The sequence below is a fragment of the Pinus tabuliformis genome, chromosome 5_1, assembly GCF_031772625.1.
Source record: "Pinus tabuliformis cultivar Carrire ecotype Pingquan chromosome 5_1, CPIR1, whole genome shotgun sequence".
In the NCBI taxonomy this organism is placed as follows: Eukaryota; Viridiplantae; Streptophyta; class Pinopsida; order Pinales; family Pinaceae; genus Pinus; species Pinus tabuliformis.
Window position 1 is genome coordinate 873,698,403 of NC_142305.1, and position 12,498 is coordinate 873,710,900.

Genomic DNA, 12,498 nt, shown 5'->3' on the forward strand with positions numbered 1-12,498 from the left:
TTTAACATAAACCATACAAATATTAAAAATAGATAATGTAAAGAATTAACATTAAGATGTGAAAGATTTGCTTTTGCAAGTTTATATAAATTTGTTTTATAAATTTTATCATGATAATTTTTACACAAAAAATGGTGAATATCTACATTAAAATTAGTGAACTAAGTGACTTTCTAATTCCTCATTTCGAAAAAATTTAATATAGTTAATGTTTTAAATAATAGTATATATTGGACACATTACTAAGATCATTTGTCATTAAATAACTTTATGATATATATTAATCTATTATTATTTAAGCAAGCCTCAATCTGCTATTGACATTCAACATTTAATTTGATCCTATTTTTTTTTCTCTCCTCAACTCTAAAATAGTGCAAACTTCCTACAATAGTATGTAATTATGATGGTGATAATGATGATTATCATCCACTAAGACCAAATAAGGTATATAAGAAGGTAAAAAGATATTACTAAAAGTTATTTTGATTTTTTTTTTCTCGGTAAAAGACTAAACTATTATATTATGTACAAGAGTAAAAAATACATCATGGTGAAACAAGAGAGAATCAGGCTCTGGGTATGTCACCCGAGAGCAATTGAGGCATCCAAAAAACTAGCTCACGCAGGGGCGCCAGACACAAAAGCTAGACTTCCATAAGAGCACGCCCACGCAGGGGCACCAACCATTACATCCCACGCAGGGGAGACTGACCTTACCCAAATCGTTAACACAAAATTCAGGAACAGGGACATTCAACCAGGGCATGAAAGAGACCAGAAGCATGGTTACTATAATTGAGTCAAAAAACAAACAACAAAAGACACCAGTCTAAGACCAAACAAAAAGCCATAAGAACCTTGTGTGCGAGCGTCATCAATCGTCCATTTGCACTTCAATCGTCCATAGGCTTCTCTTTCAGTAGTAGTGGGAAAGGTGTCATCCTCCTCGCCAGTTCCCGCCCTCTGTTCTTGCTTGCATTGCTTTGCGTTTTCCGGATCTGCGGCCGCATCTTTAACCTCCTGCTCCTTATCAGCTTTAGGGGCCTCTGCTTCATGCTTCTGATTGTCAGTCGTTCTCTGCCCCTGTTCATCCAGGGCGTCCTCATCTTCCCGGGAATTTTCTATGAACAAGACTGAGACATGCACGTTGATCCGCGGAGTTATTTTGAATTTTATTGTTATTCTCAAAATGCATTAAAAGAAGTGTTTCAAGATCGTCATAATTTTGTTTAGTTAAACAATCAAGAAAGTTGGTAGCGTCACAAATATTTTGACATTTAATTCTAATATGAGTATAAACTAGATGATCTATGAGAGTTTTTTTAATCTTCAACCATATTACTAGTGTTGCAAAGGTGATAGACTTTTAAATTGTGCTAACACTCCTTTAGTAATAATCATAACTTAACGCAAAACGGAGAGCTCTGCAAGAGACAATTAGGGTTTCTCTGCAACCCGTGACGGCGCAAACAGCCGACCGAAGACCCTGCAACCATACCTAATCTAAGCTCTGAGAGAACAGAGCACCAGTACTGCGCCAGTCAGGCGCCATGGAGACAACGCAGGGGGGGGCGACAGGGCCCTCCCCAATGCAGCAGGAGCAGGATAACGACCTCCTCTTCGGATCGATCAATAGGGAGATCCTGAATAGAGATGGTTCAACACAGCAAGAGAACAAAAAATCGGAAGATCCGCACGGCCAGGACATCGGACCGCAGGACAAAGGGAAAAAAGACAAGGAGGAAACGCCAAAAGTCACCTCAGCCACCTGCAAACCTGTAGCTGCAGAAAGGCCAAGAATCGAACTTCAAGGTCACCTGGTAAACGCCAGAATTGAGTTCATGAAAGAACACGCCATAATAGGGAAATTTATAGGCTTCTGGCCTACGGAAAGAGCCCTTTATGGATGGATAGCTGCCAAATGGAAACCGAAAGGGGATGTCCTACTGCAACTAGGACCAAAGGGCTTTTTTACAGTCATTTTCTACTGCGTTGAAGACAAACTCAGAGTACTAGGAACAGGCCCACACTTCTTCAATGCAGCGGGTCTGTACATGCGAGACTGGAAACCCAGATTCAACCCAGACAAGGAAGACCTAACCTGGGCACCAGTATGGATTCGACTGTACGGACTCCCTGATGAATATTGGGACGAAGACTCCCTCCGGAGAATTGGAAATGGCGTGGGAGAATACATCAGAACGGCTGAAGAAACCAAATCACGCAGATTCATATCATATGCCCGCATATGCGTCTTCATAAGGCTGAATGAAGCGCTACCAGAGTCGATAACGCTCTCCCATTGGGATGAAGAATGGGTCCAGCCCTTGGACTATGAGCATGTGCCCTTCCGGTGTAGGAGATGCCATGCTCTTGGGCACTTATTTAGGGATTGTCCTCTAAATGTCCCAGATCTGTCTCAGAACCCCTCAGCCAAGCCCAATCAAGATGGGTTCACCAAAGTAACCAGCAGAAGGCGCTCGCACAGGAAAAACGCCAGCGGGCAAAAGTCTCAGCAGAATAACTTCAAAGATCAAGCGTCCAAGAACAGCTTTGAAACCCTCAATGACATTCCAGAAGACTAGCCCCTGGAAAACCCCAGCAAATCAGATCTCCCATCCTCCTCAAGCCGCCCCCCCCCTTCCAGCCCCCCTCCCAACTCGAAATTCCCCATTATAATCCCGACCATTCTAACCAGGAACCAAGAGGACCCTGTGAATACCCCTAAGAACATGGAGATAGATGGGAGATTGAAGCCCACTCAGAATTCAGAGACCACACAGGAAGACACCAATGTTGTTGAAATAATGGATGAAGAAACCGACAATGTAGACCTTCATGGTCTGGATATCAATGAGCTAGAGTCGGCATGCAGGAAAGAAGCATATGAATCCATAGCTGCAACTGATTTAGAAAAGTTAGAAATGGTCATCTCCAAAGTCTATCAACAACATCAGCTAGGAATTCAAGCCGGAAGCACCTGGGATGGTAGACTGCGTCCAAAAGATTTCAAAAAAAGAGGAAGGAAAACAGTTCTTCAACGAACAATAGAGGTTGGCAAAGTCCTAGTGGATTCAGGCCACTATGCGCAGCTTACGAAGTACTTCAGTCCCTCTCAACCCAGTTATCAATGAAGCTCATCTCTTGGAACCTTAGAGGGCTCAACGGCCCAGCAAAATACAGAATGCTCAAAAACATGATCAAAATGGAGAAACCGCAAATATGTTTCTTCCAAGAAACTAAATGCAACAGCATTACTCTGGGTCAAATACTCTCAAAGGCCTGGCCAGGCTGCCATTCAGTGGCCGTGGACGCTACCGGAGCTTCGGGAGGGCTTGCTATAGCCTGGAACACTCAGACCATAGCACTCACTGACTTCCACGCTTCCCATCATCTCATACAAGCTGCCTTTCACATTTTAGGCACAAAGGTACATGGAAACCTATCCAATGTCTATTTCCCACAGGATGGAGGCAGTGAAAAAGCGCTTCTTAACACCATCGAGGCGCTCAGTATCAACAGACAGTACCCACTCTGGATTGTTGCGGGGGATTTCAATATGATCACCAAGATCGAGGACAAAACAGGAGGAAGAAATAGATTGGAACCTGAAGTGGAATACTTCAAGGATTTCATCCTAAACGCCTCACTCATCGACATGCCCTTCTGTAATGGAACCTACACATGGAGCAATCACAGAAAGGGGAAACATCAGATTGCCTCCAAGTTGGACCGATTTTTGATTTCGGACAACGCAGTGCACATTGGAGGGGATTTCACTGCGGAGATCCTGGCTCACTCAGGGTCGGATCACTGGCCAATAGCCCTGCAATGGAAACAACCGGGGAACAGCACCAGGAAGCCATTTCGATTTGAAAGCTTTTGGCTAACTCACCCGGCATTCAAGGACTTCGTCAAATCTATTTGGGCCTCCTTTGTTCCTCCAGAAGGCACCAAAATGTTCCAACTTCAACAGAAGTTAAGATACTTAAAAGGCCACCTCAAACGCTGGAATAGGGAGACCTTTGGGAATATTTTTGAAGCCCAACAACAACTCAATCAGGAGCTCAAGCTACTCCATCAGAAAGTTATCAACACAGGGCACACAGAGGCAACATTGGAACAAGAAAAGCATATTCACAATCAGCTAGAAGAAAGAAGGAAGCAAGAAGAAATCTATTGGAGACAGAAATCGCGGATCAGGTGGCTCAGAGAAGGGGAACGCAACACCAAATTCTTTCATAACACCACAGTGCAAAGAAGAATGCACAACAAGATTTCCTTCATCAAAAATCAGGAAGGAGGGAAAGAGGAGGAGCATGAGAAAATAGAGGAAATTCTCCTTAATCACTTCCAACAGGTTCACCAAGAACAAATAATGGATCGGAGGGCAGCTATTGAGAAAATCATCGGCAACATTCCCAGGATAATAACAGATGAGCAAAACAACTTGCTCATGAGTCCTATACTCAGCCAAGAGGTGGATGAAGCAATGGCGCAACTTAAAGAAGGTAAGGCTCCTGGCCCTGATGGCTTTACCAGTAATTTTTTCCATGCTTTCTGGGATATGATTAAGGAAGAGATCTGGCAAATAGTAGAGGAATCTAGGGCCCTTCGTTGGCTGTTACCCTCACTTAATTCCACCTTCATTACTCTCATTCCCAAAGAAGAGAACCCCACCACCCCTGACAAATTTAGGCCCATTGCCCTCTGCAATGTTCTCTACAAAGTCATTTCCAAAGTCATAGCCAACAGACTCAAGCCCCTTCTTCCTCAGATCATATCACCGGAGCAGTCTGGCTATGTGGAGGGCAGGCAGATCATGGATGGTATAATTCTCTCCCATGAGATCATTCACTCGCTTAAGCTTGATAAACAAGCGGGCATGTTACTCAAGCTCGACCTCTCCAAAGCCTTTGACAAACTCAGTTGGCCTTATATACAGAGCATGCTGAGAGCCTTTGGCTTTAGTGCCACCTGGGTAAGATGGATAATGAGCCTCATCTCCTCCTCCCACTTCTCCATCCTTGTCAATGGGCTGCCCTCTCTTCCCTTTAAACCCTCCAGGGGCATTAGGCAAGGGGATCCCTTATCCCCCTTCTTATTTGTGATCATGGCGGAAGGTTTAGGAAGGCACATCAAGCAGGCTCTGCAATCTAATCAACTTCGGGGAATCTCCATTCATAACTCCCCAGCCTCCTCCCATCAGCAATTTGTAGATGACACTATGCTTTATGGTTATCCCTCTCCTCAGGAAGCCTCTTGTCTGAAATCCTTGCTCAATGACTTCTCTAGAGCCTCAGGAACCCAGATCAATAATACCAAATCCCACATTTTTTTCTTCCACACCCCACCCTCTGTAAAACGGGCTGTCTCCCGCATATTGGGTTTTCAATCTGCTTCTCTCCCCTCCACATACCTTGGTGCGCCTCTCACTGCTTCAGCCATAAAGCAACCAGCTTGGCGTGGACTCATTGAAAAATTGGAATTCAAACTTAACCTATGGATGCACCGCTCACTTAACCTAGCAAGTAGGGCTGTGCTCCTAAAATCCATCCTTCAAGCCATGCCCCTCTATCTATTTTCCATCCTAACCGCTCCAAAGTGGGTTTTAAAAAGTCTAAGAAACTTGCAGCGCAACTTTCTTTGGGGAAGCTCAGCCACTAATCGCAAATGGGCACTAGTAAAATGGGACACTACCTGCAAGCCCAAGCACAAAGGCGGTATTGGTATCCGAGATCCTGAGCACAGTAACATCATCATGACCGCCAAAATTTGGTGGCAATGGCTGAAAAATCCGGACAAACCATGGGCCAAAGTATGGATAGCCAAATACACCAACAACATGCCCCAAGCAGAGCTTATTAGATTTACGCCCACAAGCATAGGTTCACTCATTTGGAATGTGGCAAAACTTCATCACCAGCTAGTTCAGAAACACAGCTTCTGGGAAATAAGAAATGGACATAGAGCTAGATTTTGGAACGATGCTTGGAATCAGCTACCTAAACTCTCAACTGTTCTACCGGCAACCTTAATCCCAGGCCGACAGGAGCAGCAGCAAGCCAAAGTTCATCAATTCTGGAGTCCGGAATCGGGAACGGGCTTCAGGAAATGGCAACCAAGTAATCATATATCCAACACCAGCAGTACCCAGGAAGCAGCAGCTCTTGAAAGCAAATTAAAAAAGAGGAGCATCAGGTACAACATCAGTGAGGACATTCTCAGATGGGGCTATCTTCCCAAAGGTTCTTACTCCACTTCTGAAGCCTATAATCTATTAGAAGGTGCCACCACCATTCCGGATCCTCTCTGGGCAAGAATATGGAGCTTCAAAACCTGGCCCAAAATAACTCACTTTCTTTGGATGGTGGGGCATAAAAAGATTCTTACATGGGATAAACTGCAGAAGCGCAACTTCCAAGGACCCTCGTTATGCCACAACTGCTATCAGAATGAAGAAACCTTGCAGCATCTTCTGGATACTTGCCCGCTTGCTACTCAGATGTGGGAGAAGGTAGAATTCAGAAGTCAAAGGCGATGCAGAGAGGTGGGAGGCATAATAGACACCATACGGCAATGGCCGAAAAGCCCCTACAACAGTGGGCTGCTCAACCACCTGTGGAACATAATCCCAGGTATTCTGCTGTGGAATATATGGAAGGAAAGGAATAGGCGCATATTCAAAAACCTTAGCTCGAATAAGGAGGACATATGGAACAGAGTGCACGCCAACATCCAAGAAACCATGCTATTGAAGACTTGGACTCAACAGGATCTCCCCACTGAAGATAATGAGAAAAATATCCTAAACAACTGGGGATTGCAAATGCCACAGGAGCCAACCACACAGCAGACAACAAATTGCAAAGGCAAGGAGGATGGAAACTGGGAAGCTCCACCTATGCACTCATACAAGCTCAACTTTGATGGAGCATCTAAAGGTAATCCGGGTACTGCAGGATTTGGAGGAATCATCAGGGATCACCAAGGAATCCTGCAACAGATTTACTTTGGCAACCTAGGCTGGGACACCAACAACTCAGCAGAGCTGGAGGGTATGTGGCAAGGATTACTTACAGCTAGACGACATAATCTTCAACCGTTAATTGTGGAAGGAGACTCTCAAATTCTCATAAACATGGCCACTCGCATTCAGAGTGGGTCGCAAGCCAGGAAGGTAGCCAATAGCTGGAGACTGGAGGCCAGGCTCAGCTGCATGGCTGAGGAAATACGCAACTACAATGCCATCTCTTTTCATCACACTAAAAGAGAGGGTAATAAGATAGCTGATCTTCTTGCTAATATAGGGGTAGACTCAGACCAGCCCTTCCTTGAGGGACACCTGAACATCATTCCCAGCAATCAACTCAAGCAGGAATGTGAGAGTCTCATCCACAGGGACAATGAAGCCCCGGATGCGGGTGTCGGATCAAGAAGGACGGGCGTGCCACATGCTACGCATGGGCTGCCTCGTGTAAACCCCACGGCTCCCCGAAGAAGGCCGTCATATGGCAATTGAACCCCCCAAACTGTTAATGCAATTAATGGCGGAGAGGAGAGGTAGATGGAGGAGCAGGGCGAAGTTAATGAGCGCCTGCAACGAGGGAATGGAGAAGAATATTACAGGCTTGATGGGTCGAGCAGGGTATTCTGGTCTGAGGAGAGTTGGTGGGCGCGGAAGCACAGAGAGCTTCGGCCGAGGACGTTTTCATTACCCTGCGGCCTGGAAACTAGTCTCTGCCGCCATTCTGGTTGCTGGGCTGGAAGGAGAGGGCAATTCGCGAATTTGCAGCGACAATTCTGGAAATGGAATTGTCGGCTACCAAGGGAAGGAAGTCAAGGTGAAAGCTGGGCAACTGAGAGCGAATTGGAAAGAAATTGCTTCTGCTACCAATTTCAAGCTCACCCTCGAGCATACAGAGGAAGCATTAGACTTACCATGGTTAAATTTCGAGAACGACAGCCATGCAGAAGGGGTCCATCGAGAGGGTCCTCCTCACGAACCCCTGCAGCAGATGAGCATCACCACTGCTGCTGCTGCTATTGTCACAGGAGAGCTCGAGCAACCCCGCTACCCATTAGACAATTTGTGGAGGTCGGGAGTTCCAGTGAAGGGAAACCGGAGCTTCCTTCCTTCGGCTCTGTGGTATTCACCCTGCCAAGCACTGAGGACAACGCAGGCGTTAATGCCCACATCTCAATCCTGTTTACCAAAATTCCGGAAGGCGGAGAGGATGAAAACCCCCAGGGCCCGCAGGAGAAGCAATTGGAAGGCCCGGGCAAGGAAATTGACACCGGAGAACAATCGGCTGCGGAAAAGGACACTGATGTGGTGCCTCCAGCGTCTGAAGCTGGAAGCTTGGGGGAAACAAGCTTGCAAGACCGCTTTCCTCCAGTGGGGCCACCCCCCCCAGTTGTGGACAAGGAAAAATGGTGGAAAATGTGGGAAGGACGCGCAGAAGGTGATGGGTGGGCATATGTGGTTGAAGACACGAGCCTCTATGAAGAGGCGGATGCACACCTCGCGGCCCTCCTTCCTTCTTCAGCTCGTCTCCAAGATTAACGCAGCTGCGGGTAATGTCTTGATTTTGTTATCTAGTCATGTCTACTGGCATTTGCTACTTCTATCTCTGTCTTGTTTAATTCTGTTGAGTCTATGGTCGAGTCTATGGTCAAGCCTTAACTCTGGGAAGTCTAAATTGAAAGCTGACACCAGTGACTCTGTCATGCTTACATCTGTCTCGTATATGGGTAAGTCTATCTTAGCTGTTAGCCCCTGCGTGGGCAGTCATGTGTCTAGTCTTCAGGGAATCTGATAAATTCTGCTACTGTTTTGAGAATATGGCTCGGTGCTGCCCCTGTGTGGGAGCTTTTGTTCACATGGATAATTCTGTTTGTTTTTGGCGAAGCTGCCCCTGCGAGGGAGCTGTAAGGTCTACAGTCAGGATTCCCAGGGTGACTCTTCAGGCCCTGGAAGGCATGTCATGCAGTTTGTAATTTTTTTTGTACATATAATATAATGCTTAGCTAGTTTTTACAGAGAAAAAAAATAATCATAACTTAACGCATACATGATATGTACTATATCAGATTATAATTAAATGGATTAATAATAGTAACATACGCCATTATTTTCATAAAATAACCTTAACAAACTTATCTTTTAATATAAACCATAAAAAATATTAAAATAGTTAATGTAAGGAATCCAAATTGAGATGTGAAAGATTTGGTTTTGCAAGTTTATATAAATTTGTTTTAAAAATTTTATCATGATAATTTTACACAAAAAATGGTGAATATCTACATTAAATTAATGAACTAAGTGACTTTCTAATTCCTCATTTTGAAAAAACTTAATTTAGTTAAAGTTCTAAATAATGGTATATATAGGACATATATGGTAAGCCTCAATCAACTTTTTTATTAACATAAAAGTACAAAAAATAAATAAAAATAAATTATGCTACTACTCACACTAAACATTTAATTTGATACTATTTTTTTTTCTCCTCAACTCTAAAATGGTGCAAACTTCCTACAATAGTATGTAATTGTGATGGTGATAATGATGATTATCATCCACTAAGACCAAAAATGGGTAAAAAGATATTACTAAAAGTTATTTCTAATTTTATTGTTAATATGCTCAAAAAGTATTAAAAGAAGTGTTTCAAGACCATCATAATTTTGTTTAGTTAAACAATCAAAAAGGTTGGCAGCGTCACAAATATTTTGAAATTTAATTCCAATATGAGTATAAATTGGATGATCTATGAGAGTTTTTTAATCTTCAACCATATTATTAGTGTTGCAAAGGCGATAGACTTCTAAATTGTGCCAACACTTTCTTAGTAATAATTGTAGCTTAACACATACATGAGATTTACTATATTCGATTATAATTAAATGGGTTAATTATAGTAAAATACACATCATTATTTTCATAAAATAACCTTAGAAAACTTATATTTTAATATAAACCATAAAAACTATTAAAATAGATAATGTAAGGAATCTAAGATTAAGATGTGAAAGATTTTCTTTAGCAAGTTTATATAAATTTTTTTATAAAACTTATCATGATAATTTTTACACAAAAAATGGTGAATATCTACATTAAAATTAGTGAACTAAGTGACTTTCTAATTCCTCATTTTGAAAAAACTTAATCTAGTTAAACTTCTAAATTCTAGATCCATTAAAAACTTCCAAATTTAATGAAATATGTGTTAGAAGTAAGTTTCCAACATCAAAATATATCAGAGATAACTTCTGTTGTCATCCTTGCCTCAGACCTATGAAAGCCAAACAATGAAGAAGATAAGAAGAAGATGCTTGGTGATATCCAAATTAGCTTAAGGTATTTTGTATTTATAGGCTTGCAAGGGTGTCCAATTTGATTTAGGGCAAACCTTGTGCAAATGTACATATGTGGGTTTTTCTTCATAAGTAAATTTTCCCTTGTGTGATTTGAGTGATCTTTAGGTCAATTTTGGTCCTATAAAAAAGAGTAATTTAATGAAACAATCATCTCCATAAACTGAGCTATATAAAGTGGAATTTTATTATAGTTTCATAATATAACAATTAGGACTTCAAATCAGGGAGACCCCATGAATGTTAGCGGGTCTAGCACTGTCAACATTTCTGGTGCTAGAAGGAGGGCTAGATGAGAAGATGAGCCTGTGATGTCTATTGCAAACTTTACTATATTTTAAGGGATTCTTCCCATATCTTAACCCAAATTTTTTTTCTATAACTCCAAATCTGAAAGTTCTTAAGGGCATAATTAATGACTTGTCAAATATGAGGTTCAATGATGAGGGTGGAACAACCATTATTGGGCACACCACTCACTTTCTTGAATTTTTCACTCATTACGATATTCACTATGAGGATACCGCTTGTAGGTTGTTCATTCTCACATTTGTAGCACACGTTAAGGAGTGGTGTTACATGTTTCCAGCCGCTCCAATTCACTCTTTCAAACATCTAGTCAAGGAGCTTTATTGTGCCTTTGACATGTATGATTTTAAATATGTTTACAGAAAAATCATGCATCTACAAAAAGAACCTGATGAACCTGAATGATTTTCATGATCGCTTCATTCATTTATGTTATGAATTTTTTGAAGATGATATTGATTGGAATTTTTTGAAAGAGAAGTTCTAATTTCTTGTTCATATTTTGATGAATCCAAAAGAATATGAATGTTTCAAAAGTCTTCCAACATATATTAGTTATGCAGCTCTTAAATATGCGACGAAGAAAGTTTATGTTCCAAGTGAATCTTCATCTTCTTTTCATCAACCAAATCCATTTATACAGGATGAGGTGGGGGAATTTAAGAGTCCATCCATTGATCTACCACCATCTTCTCCCAACCCACATATTCAAAAATTTAAATGAAATTTTGGACTATTTATTTGATTTTTCTAGTGATGATCTTTCTCCTTGTCCTCCATTCATTGGTTCCCTTGGTCCTCTATTTGATGTTTCTAGTGATGATCTTTCTCCTTGTCCTCCATTCATTGGTTCCTTTGGTCCTCTTGATTGTGAGTTGTTATACCCACCCATTTCAATCGTTTCTTATGATGTTCATCAGGATCAAATTTAGGATGGAGTTAGTATTGACCAACCAACTTGTGATATCATTTACGATGATTATGTGTGGGATTTTATTTCTGAACAAGACTTTGCGATGAAAGTTGACGTTCTCCTTTTTGACCTCTCCATCATTATCTTGACATTTTCCATGATTCTTTCATACCTATTGTATCTTTTGAAGAATCATTTTATGAAGATGTTAATTCTAATTTCACTTAGGACTCATCGAATGTCAGTTTTACATATGAATTTGGAGAGGAAACGTCTTCTCTTCCCGATTTTTACCATCCATGATATGATCATTTTGAAGAAACATAGAGTGAAATTTCTTGTTTTCAATCTCCACCTATCTATGATTCATTAGATCATGAGGATATTTTTCTTCCTGATGACAGTATTTCTAATCATGGCTGTCATGACCTATTCATCGACTCATCTAGTCATGACTTCACATTTTATAGTGTTATTTTTTCTAAACCACCATTTTTCGATGATCTACTTTCTGATGTCTTGGAACTACCGCAAGCTTTCAAGGCACTTCAACCTATACTGATGGTTACGTCAAGTTGTCGCAATCTTGATGCTAGTTCCAATCATGATCATAATAGTACTTCATATCACAAGAATCCTCATCATTCGATTCCACAAATTGAAAATCAACCTATTTCACAATCTTCATATCCTCCATCTGTTTTACATGATCCTATTTCTCAATAATTGAAGAAGTCATACCTGGTAAGCTTGTTAGCCAAACAAAAATTTGTCACCTTCTTTTTGCTTTGCAAGTTGAAAGTTCTCAAGAATTCTTTTGCATGTCATCTTGTTGCAATGTCTATGAAGTCCATAATGCATCTGCAAAATGTTTCACATGTTCTTTCCTC

At 41.5% G+C, this 12,498-nt stretch overlaps 1 protein-coding gene across 1 annotated transcript; it reads left to right on the plus strand.

Annotated features, from left to right (window-relative positions):
• The first annotated feature begins 3,208 nt into the window (after positions 1-3,208).
• Positions 3,209-7,525, plus strand: LOC149167606 (uncharacterized). Its single transcript, XM_089430538.1, has 3 exons — positions 3,209-4,114; positions 4,364-4,984; positions 5,639-7,525. The coding sequence occupies exons 1-3, from the start codon at positions 3,209-3,211 to the stop codon at positions 7,523-7,525; spliced, it is 3,414 nt and encodes a 1,137-aa protein (XP_089286664.1).
• The last annotated feature ends 4,973 nt before the right edge of the window (positions 7,526-12,498 follow it).

What these genes read in the sequence shown, in the direction of transcription:
- LOC149167606 (XM_089430538.1), top strand. Translation starts at nt 3,209, where the DNA reads ATGGAGAAACCGCAAATATGTTTCTTCCAAGAAACTAAATGCAACAGC. An exon ending in TCAACACAGGGCACACAGAG is followed by an intron (nt 4,115 to 4,363) that starts GCAACATTGGAA and finishes CACTTCCAACAG; the next exon opens with GTTCACCAAGAACAAATAAT. An exon ending in TTGGCTTTAGTGCCACCTGG is followed by an intron (nt 4,985 to 5,638) that starts GTAAGATGGATA and finishes AGAAACTTGCAG; the next exon opens with CGCAACTTTCTTTGGGGAAG.